Source organism: Macrobrachium nipponense, chromosome 6, assembly GCF_015104395.2.
Source record: "Macrobrachium nipponense isolate FS-2020 chromosome 6, ASM1510439v2, whole genome shotgun sequence".
NCBI lineage: Eukaryota > Metazoa > Arthropoda > Malacostraca > Decapoda > Palaemonidae > Macrobrachium > Macrobrachium nipponense.
The window spans coordinates 76,346,493-76,368,635 of NC_061108.1; the positions used below are offsets into that span (position 1 = coordinate 76,346,493).

General features: G+C 43.3%; 1 protein-coding gene across 1 annotated transcript in view; it reads right to left on the bottom strand.

The window, feature by feature from the left end:
- Positions 1-22,143, bottom strand: part of LOC135216180 (uncharacterized) — a 535,405-nt gene that overhangs the window by 331,848 nt on the left and 181,414 nt on the right. The window contains exon 5 of the mRNA XM_064251313.1: positions 14,218-14,420. Within this exon, the coding sequence (XP_064107383.1) occupies positions 14,218-14,420 (203 nt within the window). The remainder of the gene's footprint in view (positions 1-14,217; positions 14,421-22,143) is intronic.

Sequence of the window (22,143 nt, forward strand, 5' to 3'; positions counted from 1 at the left end):
CTCTGTAGGAAGTCAGTGGAAGTCTGTTACGAGAGTTGTAAGGAGTGAGAAGTCTTGTGAAGCTAGTGTCGGTTTTGGCAGCAGTTATCCTTTGGGGTTTAGTCGTTTTGGTGTTATTTGATAGATTTTGGGGTTGTGAAGTTGTTGTGCATGTGTCTGTCTGGTTGTGGTGAGGTTAGGGAGGTTGGTGGTGCATTTTCGGTGTCTGTGAGTGGTGGTTGGGGCAGTGTTGGTTTTGGCGGGTTGTTGTGCTGGGGGAAGTCATGTGGTTGTCGTGTTCTTTCAGGCTGTTGGTGTTCGTCTGCAGTGATTTGTCGGGTTATTGAGTTTTTGTGGGGTTGTGGGTCTCGGGTGGTTGGTTTGTGTTTGGTTGTCGGCGGTAGTTGTGTGTCGGCTAGCTTATAGCCTATATCCAGTGGACAGCACAGCCTAGCCTGAGTATCAGAAGCCAGAGGTGAGTACCTGTTTGTGTTTTGTGTGCTTGGTATTTCATTGAACCAATTGTCCTGCAGGTTAAAGGTAACGTAAAGGGGAAAGTGTGAGTGTGGGAAATTTTGTTAGCTGGTACGATTAACGTAACTGTGGGGGGTTTACTTGTTTTTTGTGATCCTGCCACAAGATCTGTGAAGTGTATTCTGATCATCCACATCATGTAGATTTGATCATTTATTTTTTTCTATTGTTGAAATAGGTTTTGATGAAAATGACTAATAAAAGTAATTAACAGAGAAGCAGATGTGTTTGAGAGAGAGAGAGAGAGAGAGAGAGAGAGAGAGAGAGAGAGAGAGAGAGAGAGAGAATCATTCAATCTAAACTTTTCAAGAAACTGTCATTTCATGTTAAATTTTGAATTTTTATAATTCTTTTTGAGAAATTGTAATTTCATATAAAATTTTGGGAGAGAGAGAGAGAGAGAGAGAGAGAGAGAGAGAGAGAGAGAGAGAGAGAGAGAGAGAGAGAGAGAGAGAGAGAGAGAGAATCGTTTGATCTAAACTTATTTTTATCATTTCTTTTAAAGAAATTGTAATTTCATATTAAATTTTGAATTTTCATCAGTTCTCTTTTTATCGTAGAATAAATTTATATGAAAACGATTACATAGGGAACGTGCCGGACAAAGAAACTGAAACAGGCGCTCGTAACCAAGTTTGTTAGGCCTAATGAGAGTGAAGACACGCATGATCCCAGTACCTGAAACGGTTCACAAAGTCTTCCTTCAGCAGAAAAACTCTTCACGGAGGATGAGATAGAGGAGTTTGAAGGTTTTTTGGCAGAGGATAGGTAGAGGAAATTCCATCCAAAAGGTTTTTTAAAGGAAATGACTGTATGATACAGTCCACTTTGCACCCAATGGTGGCATTGTTTATGAGTGAGAGTTTTCAACATCCTGTGTGCAAATGGTCAAAAAACGCAATTGTAAGCTAAAACGCTTATATTCTAGTAATATTCAAGCATTTACCTTCATTTTGCAACAAATTGGAAGTCTCTAGCACAATATTTCGATTTATGGTGAATTTATGAAAAAAATATTTTTTTTACGTCCGCGCGGTAACTCTTCCGAAAAGATCATACGTGCGATTGTGGTAATGTTTGCACCATTTTAAATTAGCCATTACATAAAGTTTTATTTATGAAAATGTGCGCAATTTCATGTAGAATACAACAAAAAAATAATTGAAGGTTGTAGCTTTTCTCATTTTTGAAATATTTGCATATAAATCACGATAAATAGAAAAAAAACCACGTTCGGTCAATTTTGACTCTACCGAAATGGTCGAAAAACGCAATTGTAAGCTAAAACTCTTACAGTCTAGTAATATTCAGTCATTTATCTTCATCTTGAAACAAATTCGAAGTCTCTAGCACAATATTTAGATTTATGGTGAATTTAAAAAAAAAAAAACTTTCCTTCCCTCCGCGTGCGGATTCTCCGCCACAAATCTCCGAAATACGTACGTCCCATTCTCGGAATATTTGCTCCGTTACATATTAGGCATTTCATAGAGTTTTATATATGAAAATGTGCGCAATTTTATGTAAAATAAAAAGAAAAATATTTGAAGGTTGTAGCTTTTCTAATTCCCGAAATAATTGCATATAAAAAAATATATATAAAAAAATTCGACATTCGGTCAACTTTAACTCGTCAGATATGGTCGAAAACTGCAATTGTAAGCTAATACTTTTACAGTATAGTAATATTCAATCATTTGTCTTCATTTTGAAAGAAATTGGAAGTATCTAGGACAATATTTAGATTTATGGTGAATTTTTGAAAAAATATTTGTTTACATCCGCACATTACGAATTTATGCATTATTTTGTGATAATATTTTCTGTGTTGCTTTTATCGTTTTACAATGTGTTATATACCAAAATGATCGCAATTTAGTGTACATTACAACAAAAAAAAAGCAACTTGTTACCTTTAACCGTTTTGCGCACAGCGCTATTTGAATACAATTATATATGGAAAAAAAAAAAATTTCGTTTTTTGTTTTTTTGGCGCTATCATATATCGCATTATTTATATATGATAATGATAATTTTTTCATTTCTGATGGTTGCATACTAAACTTCAGCCAATGACAAAAAAAAAGGAGCCAAAAATTAACTCTTAATCTTGAAAACTAATCGGCTGTGATTTTTTGAAAAAAATATTTTTTCCGCTTCTGCGCTCACTCCGAAACACCTCCGGCACACGGGAGACGATTTTTATTTTACCGCTTCGGCGTTTAAGGGTTAAAAAGTTACCAGTTTTTCTACAGTACAGTATTGCAAACTTGATACACTTGCCAACTGGCTGTCATAACATTTCACTAATTTGACATAAAAGAATGAATAAATTGCACAGTAGCATATAAACATACATACATATACAGTATATTGCAATGTATTAACAGATTATAGTCATCCATTATGTTTCAAATTTACGTTGTGCATTACTTACCAGCTTTTAGTGCCAATGAACACACTTTTGTAATAAGTACAACAAAAAACTGAGTATAGTAATACCACACTAAGTGGTTAATTGGGCCCATGACACTTAACCCTCTTACGCCGACTGGACGTATTTTACGTCAACATTTTTTGTCTCCCGTGTGCCGACTGGATGCATTTTACGTCAACTTACAAAAGTTTTTTTTAAATTCGCGGAAAAATACTTATAGGCCTACCAGCTTAAAACTTTTGAATCACGCGCCTTGGGGGATGCTGGGAGTTCACGGATCAAAGTGTTGTTTTGTTTACAACCGTTACGCAGGCGCGCAAGCGCGAATTTCTTTCTTGCCGCACTAAAAAGTATCTGTGACACATCTCGGAAATTATTTCGTCACTTTGACATAATTTTTGTACCATTGTAAATAGCCGTTACATGAAGTATTATATGATAAAATGTGCGCATTTTTATGTAGAATACAACAATAAAACAATACTCATGATTGTAGCTTTTATCAGTTTTGGGATATTTTCATATAAATAACGATAAGTGCCAAAATTTCAACCACTTCGGTCTAACTTTGACTCTAAAACGAAATAATGGTCGAAAAAACGCAATTGTAAAGCTAAAACGCTTATAATTCAAGTATATTCAATCATTTACCTTAATTTTGCAACTAATTGGAAGTCTCTAGCACAATATTTCGATTTATGGTGAATTTATGAAAAAACTTTTTCCTTACGTCCGCGCGGTAACTCTTCCGAAAAAGGGATTTTGACGAAGGAAAAATCTATTTCTGGGTGATTGGCTCGTGTCGCCCTATGAAAGTAATCCTTAACATCATTCTTTCTAGGTAAAATTAGCCTAAAATTACCAGAGAAAAACAAAATTAAGAAAATGTCAGTAAAACTGACTCGCTCACTCTTAAAAAGAAGTGTCGGTATGATATAGGGGCGAGTGTGGAACACTACCACGAGACAAACACCAATTAGAACTTCCCTATCAGAATCCCCCCAAGAGAGAGCCGATACCAACGGGCGATGCAGCCTCTACTACTACTACTAGAGGACGCCACAGACAGCAGCGCCCCTAGCGGTCATCCTTAATTAAAACATAAATACATCTTGTCCTGCAAGGGGGGGGAAAACAAACCATAAAAAAGGGATGGGTTTCATAGGGCGACACGAGCCAATCACCCAGAAATAGATTTTTCCTTCGTTCAAAATCCCTTTTCTGGCTCAGCTCGTGTCGGCCTATGAAAGAGTACCAGAGAAACAGACAGATGGAAAAGGAAATAATGAAAAAACAGATTAAAATGATGGATATAATATAAGTAAATCAAATACAGCATACAAATTAAGCACTTAAACTAACTTATTACAATAATCAATAACAGAATGCTAGTAAACTTAAAGTACTTAAATGGTAGATAATAAAAATTATAAATATGCATGTAAAATAAGGAAATTTTTGGATTTACTTAATTAGAATATATAATTACAAATATATACATACATGTGTCCTACCCTAGCATAAAAATAAGGGTAGGTACACTCAAGTCCATCATTAATACAATTAATACAATTAATTCAAATATATACAAACACATTGTGACTGAAACTTATCACAAACCCAATGGAGAATTTATACAAACATATTGTGGCCTACCCTAGCATAAAAATAAGGGTAGGAACACTGAAGTAAATATTAGTACAAGGGTGGTTGTCCCTAGCAAAAAAATAAGGGACAAACCACTATAAGACACAACGGCTAAGGCTATGATGTTGAGTAGCCTGACGATAGGTTGAGGCATGTTGGTTGAAGTAGGTAGAAAGGAGACCTGGATCAATACTACAACTACTAAGCAGTATCAGGGGAAACTATGTTTCCCGCTGCTACTGCTGAAAACTTTAAAGATTCCAAGGACTTTAAATAATGCCGTTTAAAGACTGTCGGGGATTTCCATCCAGTATACTTTCTAAGATCCTCAAAGTTCATATGTTTGGAAATAATTAATTGAGGTGGCTACTCCCCTGATATCATGTGCTTTTGGGAATGACTCAGGGTTAGCTTGTTTAATGAAGTAAAGGATTTGTTGTCTAATGCCTTTAACTGATAAAGTACCACCTTTTTCTCTCATGAAGAGAGCACCCGAGGATCTAGAAGAAGTACGAGATAGAAAGGCTCTAAGAGTTGATACTGGCAGAGAGAAGGATCCTGTGGAAGTGGGATAACCTTCCAAGGAGCCCACCTTGCAAGAGGATCTTCATTTTGGCTAAAAAGCTACGATCCGGAGCCAGTAGAACTTCTCCTGATGGGAGGAATTCCACATGACCCGCATCCCTGGATAGAGCCGACAGTTCTGAAATTCTAGCTCCTGAGGCTAGGCTTAATAAGAATAATGTCTTCCTCAGAAGCATTATGAATGAACAAGATGAGTTGTCAGTATCTGAAGCTAGTTTGAGGACATCATTTAAGAACCATGAAACTGTAGTAGGCCTCTGAGGAGGTCTCAAAGTTCTAGCACAGGCTTTAGGGATAGATGTGAAATAAGAATCAGTCAAATCTATCTGAAAACCTACCTGAAAGATTTTCTTCAAAGCCGACTTATGAGTGGTAATCGTGCTAGCTGCTAAACCTTTTTCAAATAAGGATCTGAAAAAGGATATAGCCAAATTAACTGTCATGGTTGTAGTGTTCGATTCTCTCAAGAAAGATGCTAATTTTTTAACAGCTGAGTCATATTGTCTAATGGTTGACTCTCTCTTATCTGATTCTAGGAAGAGAATATTCTGTGGATCAATGTCAGCATCTTTATTAGCCGCAAACTTCATGAAGTCCATAAAGTTAGGGTCTGGAGAGTTCCTGAGGAAGCGAACACAGTCCTCATTTGTACTGATTGTGATAGTTTGGGATTGGGGATCCGTTGAGGTCGGAGACCCAATTCCAAAAGAAGAGGATACCAGTTGCTCTTGGGCCAGTCCGGTGCAATCAGAGCTACTATCCCTTTGAAAGACCTTAGTTTGTCTAGGACTTTCAAGAGAAGATTCACTGGAGGAAAAACATAAATTCTCCTCCACTGATTCCAATCCAACGACAGGGCGTCCGTGGCATAAGCCAGAGGGTCCAGGTTGGGGGCCACATAGCAAGGGAGCTTGTGGTTCGCTTGTGAGGCGAAGAGATCCACTTGGAGACTGGGACTCTCCGGCTTACCCACTGGAATGACCCGACGTCCAGAGACCACTCTGATTCCAGAGGAACTGACCGGGACAGGGCGTCTATCACATTCTTACTCATGCAGGTGAGTGGCAGACAGATGCCATTTGTGTTTGCTTGCTAATGCAAAGATGGCTATCATGACATGGTTCACATGCTTGGATTTGGACCCTCCTCTGTTGATGCAATGAACTACCACTGCACTGTCCAAAACTAGCCTTAGATGAGACTTCTTCGGGGGAAGCAGTCTCTTCAGAGTAAGAAATACTGCCATTGCTTCCAACACGTTTATGTGGAGCTGGCGAAATTGAACTGACCAAGTCCCCTGAAACCTGTTTGAACTGAGAGTATCCCCCCCACCCGGACAGGGATGCATCCGTGTGAATGGTTAACACTGGGAGGGGATATTGAAGGGGTACTTTCTTGGCTAAGTTCTTTACTTTTGACCAAGGCCGTAGTTGGTTGCGGAGGATCTGTGGGATTACTGACAACTTGTCTCGATATTTGGAGTTTGCTTTTGACCGCCAAATTCGATTTATATCTTTCAGCCTTGCTTTCAGAAGGATATCTGTTACCGAAGCAAACTGAAGAGACCCTAGGATTCTCTCCTGGTTTCTTCTTGACGTTTGTTTGCATTTGAGAAATTGCCTGACAGATTTTGCTATTTCCTTCCGTTTGACCACTGGAATTGATAGATTGTGGGAGGACAAATCCCATTGGATTCCTAGCCACTGAAAACGAGATTCCGGAATAAGTCTGGATTTCGTTTTGTTTATCTGGAACCCCAGATGTTCCAGAAAGTGAACTACCTTTTTGGTAGCTTTGAGACATTCCTCGACTGTTGGTGCCCAGATCAACCAATCGTCGAGGTATGCCGCTACCATGATTCCCTGAGCTCTCAATTGTTGTACAACCACTTCTGCTATCTTTGTGAATACCCTGGGGGCTACATTCAGACCGAAGGGCATCACTTTGAATGAGAATGTCTGATTTCCTAGCCTGAATCCTAGGAATGGGCGGAAGTGCCTGGCTATAGGGATATGATAGTATGCGTCTGTAAGATCGATGGAGCATGTGACGGCTCCACGCGGAAGTAAGGTCCTTACTTGCGAGAGGGTAAGCATCTTGAACTTGTCGCAGCGAATGAAAGAGTTTAGCTTTGACAAGTCTAAGATTACCCTTCTTTTTGTTGAGCCTTTCTTTGGCACGCTGAATAAGCGACCTTGAAATTTTAGATGTTTGACTCTCGCAATAGCTCCTTTCTGAAGGAGTTCTTCCGCGTAATCTATCAATTCCTTTGACGGTATCTGATGAAATGATTGATTGGAGGAGGATCTTGGATCCAGCTCCAGCCTAATCCTTTGGACACTATGCTCTGTGCCCAACTGCTGAACCCCCACCTGTGGCGGAAGAGGAACAGCCTCCCTCCTACCTGGGGAGCCTCATTGCTGATGGGCGGGTTGGCCACCACGCCCTCCTCTGAACTGCTTACTCCTTGTGCCCCTTCCTGCGCCACGGTGACGAAAGTAACCTCTCGCCCTACCCCTCGGTTGAGAGTAGCCTTGAGCCTCATAAGCAGGGTTAAAGGCAGGCGAGATAGCGTAGGAAGTCGAAGGTTGCGATTGCTGGGGCACCAGGAGGAAAGGCTGGGTTTGCTTAGATGTAGCAGGTTGTCCCTGTTGGGTAACTGGGACTGCCTGCACAAACTGCTGCTGATGCTGGAGTTTTTTATATGGCTGGAACCTCTTACCAGCCTTCTTTGGTTTCTTGCCAGCAGTGGGAACGGATTCCTGTTTCCTCTTAGAGGAAATACCCCACCTAGCTCTAAGGCTCTGGTTGAGTCTAGCAGCTTCGTGGTGGACTTCGTTCACTGCGGACTCTGGGAAGAGATCCGCTCCCCACATGCTCGCAGCCAAGAGTCTATTAGGCTCGTGCCTGATAGTGCACTCTTGAAGAACATGCTTGCGACAGTTCCTCCTGGCTTGGAAGAAGTCAAAGGCGTCTAACAGAACCGTCTGAAACTGCGATTTCGCCAGGATCTTGAACAGCGGTTCGTTAGCGTATGAAAGAGCAGCCATTTCCGTAACGATAAGAGAGTTAAGGGACCTGCCAAACCTAGTTCGCGCATCGAACTCTGCCTGGATTAGGGAATCCGGCAGCCTAGGTAACTTCTCACCGAACTGGTCCATAGCGCAGTCCGGCTTGAGTTTACCCAGCGTGAAAGTAGCTGGCAGGTTTTCCCATAACTCTCCGAAGGCGGGGAAGAGTGGAGAAGTAGACTCCGACTCTCTCAACTGTGGAACGGGCTCATCCTTGAGGACTGCCTGAAAGAAGCCTTCTCCACCAATTTCGTGGCGAACGGAAGAGAGACCTCCTCTTCCGTCGCGAAAATAGTGAAGGGGCTCTTATAGGCCTGGAGTCTAGTGTTAGTACACTCCCAGTCCTCAAGGCAGTGAACCCATTCCCGTTGGGCGTGATCTCTACTGTAGAGGACTGACTCCTTCGAGATCTTGTCCTCTCTCGTAAGAGCCGTTGGCGTCAGCCTAGCATACCCGATGAAAGGCTGTGACAGACCCGGAGGATAGAACTCGAAGTCCTCAATCCTTCGAGTGCCAAACTCCGGGATCGAAATCATCCCGTCCTTAAAAGGAGCGTAAGCGCTACTCTCCATGGATTGTCCATAGAGAAAGCTGGCAAGGAGTCGTAAGGCGGAAGTTGGATAATCCCGTGCTAGAAGCAGGGGAGACTGGGGGAGGAGCCTGGGATAGCCCAGCTACCCGATCCTCATTCTCTCTCATTCTATTAGAGAGTTCCTGGACCGTCTGTCCAGTTTGAGACAGACTGCTCGACAATTGCGCGAACATCTGCTCAAAACGTGTTCCCCAAGCTGAAATTTGGGAACCTACCATCACTCCTACCTGCTCCATCATTCCTGGTGAGACAGGAGAGGGAACGCAGGAGCTGGTGCTTGCCACCCCTGCCGGCATAGCCGGAGAGGGGGCAGCGGAGGCGGGAGAAGGCAGCGACTCGGAGGTAGCGCGAGCCTTCTCCTTCGAAGCCTTGCTTCTGGAGCTCTTCGACTGGGAAGAGCTCGGCTTAGCCTTCACCGCGTCGGCGTATGAAGTCGATGACTTCCTGGCCGAAGAAGACGAAGACGACTTCCTAGAAGTCGTCTTAGACAAGGTCTTCGGTTCTCTCTTTCCCTTCTCCTTAGGAGGTACAGAGAGAGCGGGAGTGCGGCTAGGGATCTCGGATCCCGGAAAGCCTTGGAAAGAGGCGGAAGAAGAAGGGACAGGAGAAGATCCAGGAGCGCCCAAGGAAAGACCTTGGGCGCCCGACAAACCTACCTCAACCAACAAATCCTCACTTACTACCGCCATCGGCTCGAGATTCAGGTCCAGGGCGGCGACGTCCGGAACTGACTCCTGGGAGGCTACGACCCCAAACGAATGCTGGAGTTCTTGTTGGATGGTGGCTATCACGGGGGCGGCGGACAAGGGGTCGACGTAGCCCGTCGACTTGCCCGCAGGGAAGATCTGGATGGCCAGCTTCCTATCCAATATGTAGGGCTGGCCCTTGGCGGCGTTTTTCCCAAAGCCGCCCACCCACGCTTTCAGGGTGGCGAGGGCGACTTCCCTCACACCGCTAGCCTGAAAGAAAGGCTGGATTAGCTACCAATTGCGGACAGGGTTAACAAACTTACGAACTAGAAGTTGTTAGTAAATTCATAAGTAACCTCATAATGGACTTACCCCATCCCCCAGCTGAGCGACCAGGTCGTAGCATATAGCGCAGGCCTCGGGGTGCCAGACGATCGACTCGTTGTACGAAGTGGCACACGGGGCGTGAGACCTGCACTCGTCATGTCCACAGGGGTCATACAGCGTCGCATTACAGGCGAGGACCTGGCAGTTGGTAGCCTGTAAGTGAAAACGTACATGAGTACAGAGTAAACACTTACAGCCTAACATATGCTCCGCTGGTGCCGGAGCGATAAAGTTAGATAAAACCAGAGCCCCGCTAAAATACATGTGGTAACCAGGTTGGAAGATAGGCTATGGCTCCGCCAATGGCGGAGGCACAAGAATCAACCAACTAGGAGTGATGGTAATGGAAACCACGACGGATAATGGCGGGGATGGTTGATAAAATGAATAATAATAATACACAATTCATTGTAAAATATCTTATAATAGGGTATATATCCTTAAAGTAGCAAAATAACAACATTAAAACAACTTCTCTCCACCCGTCTACTAGAAGAGTGCGTAGGTAAGGGTAAGCTCCCTTCCGTAGCGTGGGGGGGGGGGGGGGGGGGACCGAGAGATATAAGGATATAGTAGGCAAGCAATCGACCATCCATAGCACCCACCCTGCCCGCTAGCGGAGCCAATATCCTATAACCAAAGGGGCCCCGGCTGCGACGGAAGGCTCCTTTCGTATCGTAAGGGAGGTGGCTGAGTAATGGGGAGGGGGGGATGGAGGTCCCGGCGAAACACGGCGGGAGCGAGGAAAGGGGGGAGGGATGGCCTACTCCTCCCCACCTCACCAACTACCCGTATGGAGACCCGGGACCTCAAAGTGGTCGCCCTATACCCCCTGCTGGCGGAACCCCCCCGGTCACCTCCGAGAGTGTGAGAGAAGGCGATGAGGTTGTTATGACAACCAAGGGGTCCCCCAGCTCCTCCCTACATCAGAGGGGGAGGGAAGGGGCAGGGTAAGGTGCTATAGTACACGTGACCGCAAGTGGCCTAGGCCGCGAGCAACACAACCGTGGTAGGGCCACGTGAACCAAGCTGTACCAACATGTGGAACAAGCACCTAGGCTAGCCTAACACCCTAAATAAAATCATACATCGAAAAGGGGGAAGAGACACTTTTAGTAAAAGAGAAAGAAGCCCAGGAGGAGGCAGACTGTTCCGAGAAACAGAAGCCTACTCGGAGCCAGCGATAGCCGATGTAGAGCAAGAGCCGGGATGCTGGGCCGAAAATAATAATAATAGCCCTAAATACCAAGCTAAGAGAATGGTAGGAGGGCTGAACTAGCTAAAACTCGATGTAAACAATGAATGTGAAAAAGTAAGCCCATAAGCATAAGAAGTCCCAGTATGGAGGACCGGGAATTCTTACGAGGCGGCATGGCCGCCACGAGACAACCGAGGAACCGTATTTGACCTATAAAAAGGAAAATACTGGTACCCGGAAGATAAAATACAGTAAAATGTTACTTATGAGTTACTTAACTTAGCCGTGGCGATAGCAGAGCGTTCCATGATTCCAAAACGGATAATCCCAAGAAAAAACACGAGCACAAGAAAATGGCGACTTGTCGCTGGTGCTAAAAATTAAGGATGACCGCTAGGGGCGCTGCTGTCTGTGGCGTCCTCTAGTAGTAGTAGTAGAGGCTGCATCGCCCGTTGGTATCGGCTCTCTCTTGCGGGATTCTGATAGGGAAGTTCTAATTGGTGTTTGTCTCGTGGTAGTGTTCCACACTCGCCCCTATATCATACCGACACTTCTTTTTAAGAGTGAGCGAGTCAGTTTTACTGACATTTTCTTAATTTTGTTTTTCTCTGGTAATTTTAGGCTAATTTTACCTAGAAAGAATGATGTTAAGGATTACTTTCATAGGCCGACACGAGCTGAGCCCAGAAAAAATCATACATGCGATTGTGGTAATGTTTGCACCATTTTAAAATTAGTCGTTATATAAAGTTTTATATATGGAAATGTGTGAAATTTCATGCACAATACAACTAAAAAAACCCATGCTTGTAGCTTTTATCAGTTTTGAGATATTTTCATATAAATAACGATAATTGCCAAAATTTCAACCTTCGGTCAACTTTGACTCTACCGAAATGGTCGAAAAACGCAATTGTAAGCTAAAACGCTTATATTCTAGTAATATTCAAGCATTTGCCTTCATTATGCAACAAATTGGAAGTCTCTAGCACAATATTTCGATTTATGGTGAATTTATGAAAAAAATAACATTTTCTTTACGTCTGCGCGGTAACTCTTCCGAAAAAATCATATGTGCGATTGTGGTAATGTTTGCACCATTTTAAATTAGCCGTTACATAAAGTTTTATATATGAAAATGTGTGCAATTTCATGTAGAATACAACTAAAAATAATTGAAGGTTGTAGCTTTTATCATTTTTGAAATATTTGCATATAAATCACGATAAATAGAAAAAAAACCACGTTCGGTCAACTTTGACTCTACCAAAATGGTCAAAAAACGCAATTGTAAGCTAAAACTCTTACAGTCTAGTAATATTCAGTCATTTATCTTCATCTTGAAACAAATTCAAAGTCTCTAGCAAAATATTTAGATTTATGGTGAATTTAAAAATAAATCTTTCCTTCCCTCCGCGTGCGGATTCTCCGCCACAAATCTCCGAAATACGTACGTCCCATTCTCGGAATATTTGCTCCGTTTCATATTAGGCATTTCATAGAGTTTTATATATGAAAATGTGCGCAATTTCATGTAAATAAAACGAAAAATATTTGAAGGTTGTAGCTTTTCTTATTTCCGAAATAATTGCATATAAAAAATATATATATAAAAAAATTTGACATTCGGTCAACTTTAACTCGTCAGATATGGTCGAAAACTGCAATTGTAAGCTAATACTCTTACAATATAGTAATATTCAATCATTTGTCTTCATTTTGAAAGAAATTGGAAGTCTCTAGGACAATATTTAGATTTATGGTGAATTTTTGAAAATAATATTTGTTTACGTCCGCACGTTACGAATTCATGCATTATTTTGTGATAATATTTTCTCTGTGTTGCTTTTATCGTTTTACAATGTGTTATATACCAAAATGATCGCAATTTAGTGTACATTACAACAAAAAAAAAGTAACTAGTTACCTTTAACCGTTTTGCGCACAGCGCTATTTGAATACAATTATATATGAAATTTTGTTTTTGCACTATCATATATCGCATTATTTATATATGATAATGATTGTTTTTTTAATTTCTGATGGTTGCATACTAAACTCCAGGCAATGACAAAAAAAGGAGCCAAAAATGAACTTTTAATCTTCAAAACTAAGCGCGCTGTGATTTTTTGAAAAAAATATTTTTTCCGCTTCCGTGCTCACTCCGAAACCCCTCCGGCACACGGGAGACAATTTTTTATTTACCGCTCCGGCGTAAGAGGGTTAAGTAAAAAAATTACTTAGGTTGAATAAGAGCTTTACAAAAGAACCTAGAAATCTCATAAACCTTGTGCTGGCAGAAATCTTGAAAAAAATTATACCAAGTTGCTCACTTATTATCATGAACTGAACAATTCTGTATGTGCTCCAGGGTAGTAATACAATGAGGGAGCCTTCTCTTACAGGGAAGCAACAGGTCATGACGAGATGTTTCCTTCCCATGCCGAAGGCTGAACCGACAAGCATGGTTCGACTACTATCTCAGCACTTGTAGAGATGAATGAACGTCTTCCTTAAAGGGTGATCATCTACAATAAGTAGGAGTGGAAGAGTGATTCCTTCTTTTTGGAGAGGAGACAAATAATTGGGTAATTCTATGGAAGCTAAATACCATTTGCTTGTAAAACATGCAAAGGGGGTTGTTTTTCAAGTGAAGCTGAAACCAAAAGCACAAAGGCTATGCCTAAAGCAGAAGACAACAAACATTTATGTGAGCTCTTACAGTGCTATTAATGTTTCCTGCTACCAAACAGTTGCCAGTGATATGATCCTAAATACTTTTAAATTGGAGTTGCCAGGTTCAGACTTTTCCAAATGTACCTCTTTGCAGACAGTACTAAAGTTTACTGAAGCATCCCTTGTAATTGTCATATGCTCCCATAAGTCTCGACCACCTATAGTGCTCTTACTTAAAGAACTTCATCTTGCCCTAATTTGTATCTCTAATTTAATAACATTATCTATCTCCAATTTTCACTTCTAATTTAATAGCAAATTGTGAGCCTCGACATGTGACTAATCTACAATGAAAATATAACAGTCAGCAGATAATAACATGAGCAATAACAATATAATAAAGATAAAGTGCAGAGGCTTACCTACAACACAGCTGCAAGACCACTCCAAAATACATGTTTTTTCAGCCTGAAGAGGTGGAATGTTCTTTTTCTCTAGTCTTCCTTTCTTTCTCGAAAACTTCTCCAAATTTGATAACTTGCAATTAATGGCATCATCTTTGATCATTTTGAAGAAAGATGCAAATAACACTGGAATTTTCAGTGCTGGAATTTCCAGATAGTGCCTGAAAGAAAAATTGACTTTACCTTAAAATGAGCAGATAAAGGTGTCCAGTATCATAGTCAATGCAAGTAATCATATGTAACTTTCATTCTCAGCTCCCAAATTTCATAAGACAATTTTCATAAGATAATTAAATTTCAAAAATTCATGAAGTTTCATGTTATTCATAACTACCCCATCAGTCTTACTCTGCCCACTTCATGATCAACAATGATCCCTATAATAACTCGCAGTCATCTGTTAACAAAAGATGAAGAAAAGCATTTTGGCCTTATACTTAGACCCGTCACCTTATATTTTGTGAGTCTGCTGCGCTGGTAACAGCGCTGTGGAGTGCTCCTCAGCTTGTTTTCTTCAGAAAACAACATTATTTTCAATTTTCCCCTTGAGATTATATTTGATCTTCAAACTGATCTGTTCTAGCTTTTTTCCCTACCATGTTCTTTTAATAAATGTAGCAAAAAGTTTTTTAAAACGTTTAAGTAGATATAGTACAGATCAAGTTTGCCATGTACATGGTAACTACCTGTTGGTAATTACACATTCTTCATTTCCTGTATATCTCACTCTTGACTTAGCATAGAAAAATTCAATAAATGGGCAGCTTATTTAGGTTTTTGTATATTAATGATTCATAGATCTCAGGTCTTGCTACGTTACACAGATTGGTATCTTGAATATTTTGTTATCGTTATATTTTTGTTTACCCTTATTTTGATTATAAAGTTTGCTATTTTGAAATTATTATCCTGCTGCATGTTCTGTGCTTATGAAACATCAACAGATGGTTTTGTTATCACTAGGACAATAAAATTCACTAACAGAAACTCTAAATCTGTCAATACTGGATTTGAAGTCAACAATAAATTTAAAATCTGACCCAGTGTTCTTTTATGTGAGCCATAAAAATTGAATGAGTTTTCACCAATATAATATTACTCTTAAAATTTGTTACACCATTTGCAAATATCCACTGCTGGCTGTTACCTTGAAAGTAAGAACTACAGTGGTCCCCCCATATTTGCAGGGGATGTGTACCGCAAATAGTTAGAATCCACGAATAGTTGGAACCCCTATAAAAAAGCTGAAAACTGCCTTTTTTGTTGGTTAAAACTCAAGAAAGTCTCACTAAAAATTTTCATACTTGGTTTTTTAAGTTTTATCACAAAAAGTGCATTTTATGATGAAATTGATAAAAAAACCAGAAATTTCTGGATATTTCTCATAGAAAAATACCACGAATAGGTGAATTTTCCGCAAATAATGGGGGGAAATGTTCCCCAGAGAAATCCGCGAATGTGCGAGTCCAGGAATCTGGAGAACGTGAGTGCGGTGAGTCCACTGCACATACATTACTCACGAAAATGAAAATTCTCGTCAACTTTTTGACATTAATCCTATAAGGTTGGCTAGAGTCAGAGCATGCCTCATAATATACCTAAAATAATTATCATTATCAGCAGTTTCAAAAACAAAAGAACTTGGTAGTCTTTATAGTTTATACCACTACTAAGCGATGGAGGACTGGCAGTGGAGATCAAGATGAAGCTCTCAAGCATTAACCTGGAGACTGGGAATCTAAAAATGGTTAAGATCCCCTGTAGCTAGTTTAATATTAACATGGCACATGGCATCCAAAATCCTCAAATGAATTGGGGTGTATGATGATTATATCGCATACTCATACATAAAAAACATTTTACAGAACAATGGTCTTGTACAAACCTTACTGTCTACACCCTATGAAGTAACATTGAGTGTGGGTTTCCACCAAAGAATGACAAGAGCCTCCTTACAGCAGTGGTCTATGTTGTCTTTGAGGATTGGTATTGGTATAGATGAACAGTGATCCTCTTCACTAGGCAAGTCATGGTCATACGTGTGCATGATCATGGTCATACGGGTGTATGAATGGTGGCATCCATTCTTTGGCACAGTATTTGGTAGACTGCTCCTCTCCTCTTCATGGGGTTGCTGCTGACAGCGGGGATATTCTCCATGAGGTACTGGGGAGTCCTATGATCCTTATAGTAGATCATAAGGTCAACTGTAGTGTCTACTTTAGCCAGAGTCACATGAGTCCATATGACATTTTTCAGGGCTGTCTCATTCTTCTTATAGTCAATATTCATTTTCTGGGATCGACCTGTGTCGGCCGGTGAAAAATCCCTGTAGCTCATTTTTCAAGTATAAATACTTCTAGATATACCAGAGAAAAAGCTAGCGTGTTATGCTGAAGTTACTACCCTCAGCGCAATCACCCCGAAGGGTGTCGGTATAAGTAAAGGGGCGTTGTGGAAACCACAATACACAGGGCCTTCGCCACTTAGAAGATTCCTTCCCAAATTCCCCTTCCGCGGTGGGAGCCGCTATAACGAAACCCACCGACAACTCCTTTCGCCACTACTACTAATACCCACGCGCTCTTCTCATTCCTGTACTAGAGATTGTGTGTGATCCACGCTCTTTCGTTGCTCCAGGATTTTTCCCCGTATTCTCTTGTTGATGGCTTCGCAAGGTTCTTCTGCTTCCAAGTTGAGTACCCCAATTTGTGTTTTCATATAGCATTTAGTTGAGAATGATATAATTTTACTGCCTCGGCCCCTCAAAGATGTGTTGTGGGTGCCACCGGCTGAGCGGCCATTTTGGGTAGTCAGTGCAGTGCAAGGGAATTTCACACACCAATCTATTGAAGATATAAATTATGTTAAGGTTAATTTAAGATGGGACTGACACTCGTCCCAACCGTGGATTCGTTCGGTTAAAAGAAGTAGTTATCTAACGTGCACTTTAGTAAAAATTCACCCCATGAGTTTGCATAGGAGACGGGCATCAGTCCCCATTTTATTTACAGTTATACTGTAATTAGTATTATATAGTTTATTATATTTAAGTGTTATTCATGTAGTACATGACCTAATACTAGAGGCGGTTGAGTTGCCCCTATTCCTCTCCCTCAAAGCCAATCTAGCCTAGGCTAGGCTTGGCGAGTAGCCTATGTGTTCCTTCCTAACACCTCGTACATAGTTGGACTTAATTTCTGGCTGGTCTAGACTGATAAGTTAGTCTAGTAGGTTTAGTGGAGTTCATTCCCGCCCTACCGGTCTGGGTCGAAAAATTCATCCTAGTAGGTTTGGTCGAGGAACATCGTCCTTCTTAGTTGGCCAAGGGGGGCTATAGGCCTACATTGCCTAGTACGGTGGTAACCCAGAACACTGATAATGACCTCAAGTGGGGTATCGTTCCTTTTTCCTTACCTAATTCTCGGGCAACTCTTCCACAAAACCTCTTTATGTGTATTTGTATGAATATTAATTGTATGGCCGGTCGGTTAAGCCTGGCCTACCTGGCATAGCCTCCTGATTGGGTGTGACCACTAATAATCGCGACGAGCCATGGCCAGTCTGCGAGTCTCCAAAGGAGAGGTAGGCTATATAGCCTAGAATTAGATCCACCCCTGATCGGGTGGGAGCCAGGCGATCACGACCGGCCATGCATACTAACCCCTCCCCTCCCCCTCCTTCCAGAAAGAGGGGAGGGAGGAGGGGTTACCATTATCCATGTAGACTTGACCCATTACGCTCCGTGATGTTGCTCCAACGACCCTGTGGTCTACCACCACATCAGTCGTTTGGGTTGCGCCGAACGTGGCATGACAGCAACTTCGGGCTGAAACGTCTCGCTCTCTGTATCTCTACCGCTCCGGTAGGGGCGGGGGTAGAGGAAGGAACAATCCTCCTACTATATAGCTAACGGAGCCAGAGGGAATCTCCCCCTCCCGGCCCATGGCTTTACACCCCCCTGCCCCTTCCAGCATATACAGGGAACAGGGAACCGATTCGTTGCCTAGGCGGAGCTCCAGCGATAGTTCTACTTACAGCTCCGGTCTCGTGAAGGACCGGTCGAGTGGATTACTTCACACTCGCTGTTCAATTACTAAAATTAGTATGGCCGAAACTCAATTTCATCCCTTTCCAAGCTCTGGCAAGGAAGGGGAATAAGCATGTTCGTCTACGGTATGCGTAGCCATATGTCTCCGCCGTATGTGCCGAATAGAAATATTTATACGAGGAAGAAGGATCCGTCCTACCCTTCTGGCATAGGCGGATGGCAGGTTTTACAATAACGAACCTGGACATTCTCCAGGGATGGGAATGAGACTAGACCATACAAACAAAAGTTAAAAGTGTACTTTATTCTTTGTAGACATTATCATCTATACATCTAAGTTTAACTACTAGAATAAGATGCATGTACTCTCCGGAGTTATCCCCGTTACCGAAGTTCGGGACTCATAAACACATTGCATTACAGATGGTCCGTTGTCAGTCAGAGGGTTGCCACGATTCGCTGGGCAACTCTTATGGCCACGTAGTTTCCAGATCTCATGCCAACTGCGCAGTGCCGCTGGATAACTACGTGGTCTGGCACCCGGACGCCTGCACCATTTGTTATGAAATGTTGATGACCTTTCTCTGATGAGCAGGCGAGTAACGCTTTTAATTAAAGGTGTTATATGCTTAACATGGTATTATGTATTAAATTATGTATTTAATATAATCCTTCCTTCCAGCCGAAACACTAACATGAGTTTCTCTTAACAGGCGGACCCAGCCTCCCGCCACAAAGCAAGGGTAGCTCTCCGGAAGTGGGTCGCGGGGTTCGGTAAGAACGCGTCTAAGGGACAGCCATACGTGCTGGATACTAGGCTGTGCTCCCTGCTTTTTTCGGGAGCCACAGCAACAACGGCCGTTCCATCTAACATCGCCGAACCCCTCATCGAGGCCATTCGAGTTGCGACGATGCCAGGACCTGAGGAGCAGGAGGACTTAATGGAAGAAGTGGCAGCCATGAATATCCATTCTGAACCTATGGCCACGGACAATCAGGTAGGTGGGGAGGTAAGTGAGCAGAGTCTGTTCGACCTAAGACTCTAAAGAAGGTCTCCAAACCAGCTCCGCCAGCGGCGAAGGAGTTGTACTCGGCCCCCCAGCCGTCGACATCCTCCGGCCCATCGCCTGCTGCCAGGAACCCTTCCCCTACTATGGGGACAGTAACAACACCGTCTGTTCCTATGGCGGCGGAAGACAGGTTTGACCCCGAAGCCTTCACTAGCCTTCTACTGGAGAATTTAGTGGAGTCATCGACCAGAGGCTCTCTCCTCGGCCCCGGACTCCTTCGGCCAAGCTTTCTCGTCACTGACGGAAAGAATTAAACCGGTGGAGGAGATGCTTTCCGGACTTCTCCACTCCGGAGCTCCGGCCCTCTCCATGATAATGCTGGACGCATCTAAGCTGCCCGTGTTCGATAAAGAGAGCCCATGGAGACAGGCTCTGCTTGCTCCGTTTTCAGACGGAAAGTTGACAATTGAAGGTTGTGGAACCCGGCCAATAGAAGATTTTTAATTCTTCCCTCCCGGACTTCAGTTTCCCTTCCCAGGATTCGTGAGGCTGGCGAAGCATGCTCTTGATAGGGTCGATAAGGTCCCTAAGGAAACGGTCATCTTTCCTAGGGAGCAGGCCCAAGCAACTTGGGTCCGCTCCCTCACTGATTGGGGCTGCATCAACACAAAGTTGACGCCTCACAAAGGCAAGTATACTATTTTCGTGACCCCAGACAGTGTTCCGTCACCTTGTACCTCCAAGGTGGCGGAGTTAACACTGCTAGCAGCAACGGATGACAAACCGATGCCAGTGCTAAGGGATACAGAGGCTACCTCCCTCTTGCTACCCACTGGAATGGACTTTTGGGCGGACGCTCTGGCCACGTTTACTACTGGTAAACTAGACCCGGATTGCGCCTCCGACCTTTTTTCTGAAAGACTGCCGAGAATTCCGGATCGCTTGGTGAAGGCGGAGTTCGAGGCCAGGAACAGGCTGGCTAGATCCATCAACTCCGTCACAGCGGCGGAGCTAGTAGCCACCACTTACGAAGAGGAGCAAGTCTTCAGAGTCCTGGCGAAAGGACTGCTGCAGACCTTTCAGGCGGAGCTGTACGACTTCGCTATAGCCAGAAGGGCTTGTAGGAAGCACGTACTGGCGGGGGCCTCAATCAAACATGAGCCCAATACTCATAAGAATTCGCTGGGGTCTCCCTTTCAAACGTCAGTTTGAAGGACCCTCACAGCAAGGTAGGTCTAAGAAGAAGGCAAGGCGGTATAACCCCTACCAGACGGCCCGACCACAAACATTCATGCAGGCGATGCCTGTGTCGCAGGTCGGTAAGCCTTCTACTTCTAAGGCTCCTCCCCAGCAGTTTGTCTTAGTACAGACCCCCACAGCTCCTCAACCTTCTACTTCCACAGCAGTGGTAACATCCCCAGCCTTCAAACCAACCTATGAAACAAAAGATCTCTTTCGGTCATACAGCAGGCATGCTGGAAGTAGCCGAGCCAGAGGCAGATCACGGTTACGAACCGGTTCTAGAGGCAGGGGCTTCAGGGGAGGTAGAGGCACCAGACCTGCTGCCAACCCGTGAGAGATCTCAGGTAGAAGGGAGGCTATATCTACTCCGGGACTGATGGACCTTCAGTCCATGGGCCCACAGTATAATCTCGAAAGGCCTAGGCTGGAAATGGGAGAAGGGCCCTCCTCATCCAGTCAGTTTCTACCAAAAACCCATGGCGGACCTTTTGGACTACACCAAAGATCTCCTAAAGCGGGCCATAAGGAAGGTGAAGAACCTGAGATTCCAGGGATGATTGTTCAGTGTCCCAAAGAAGGCCTTGGACAAGAAAAGAGTGATACTGGACTTGTCGCGTCTCAACTCTTACATTCACTGCGACAAGTTCCACATGCTGACGATCTCGCAGGTACGGACCTTACTTCCCCGTGGAGCCGTCACCACCTCTATAGATCTTACAGACGCATACTATCACGTTCCAGTAGCCAGGAACTTTTCCCCGTACCTGGGCTTCAAGCTAGGCAAACAAGCCTACTCGTTCAAGGTCATGCCCTTCGGACTCAACATTGCGCCCAGGGTATTCACCAAACTAGGAGAAACTATAGTTCAGGAACTAAGGAAGAAAGACATTTTGCTAGTAGCCTACCTAGACGACTAGCTGATTTGGGCAACCAGCGTTGCAGAATGCCACGAGTCAACCACCAAGGTACTAGGATTCCTGGAATTCCTAGGGTTCCAAGTAAACAAGGACAAATCCAGGTTGACTCCAGCTTCCAATTTCCAATGGCTGGGAATTCAATGGGACCTGAACAAACACGAGCTATCTCTCCCGCCCAAAAAGGCCAAAGAAATAGCAAAGGCTACAAAGCACTTTCTCAAGAACAAACGAGCTTCTCGGCGAACCCAAGAAAGGATCCTAGGCTCGCTTCAGTTCGCATCAGTCACAGACGTCCTGCTAAAAGCCAGACTGAAAGACAGCAATCAAGTCTGGAGATCAAGAGCCAACAACAAGCTCAGGGACAAGGTTTCGGTTATCCCACCTATTCTAAAAAAGAGGCTCCGCGGAGCACCGGAACCTGTCCAAGTCAGTACCTCTGCAGTTCCCTCTGCCAACACTAACCATCCACACAGACGCTTCTCTGAGCGGTTGGGGAGGGTATTCGCCACACAAGAAAGTCCAGGGAACATGGTCAGAGACATTCTGCCAGTTCCATATCAACATCCTGGAAGGAATGACAGTCTTCTTGGCCCTGAAATGTCTGTCTCCGGCCAAAAAGATCCACATACGGATAGTTTCGGACAGTCTCATAGTGGTACACTGC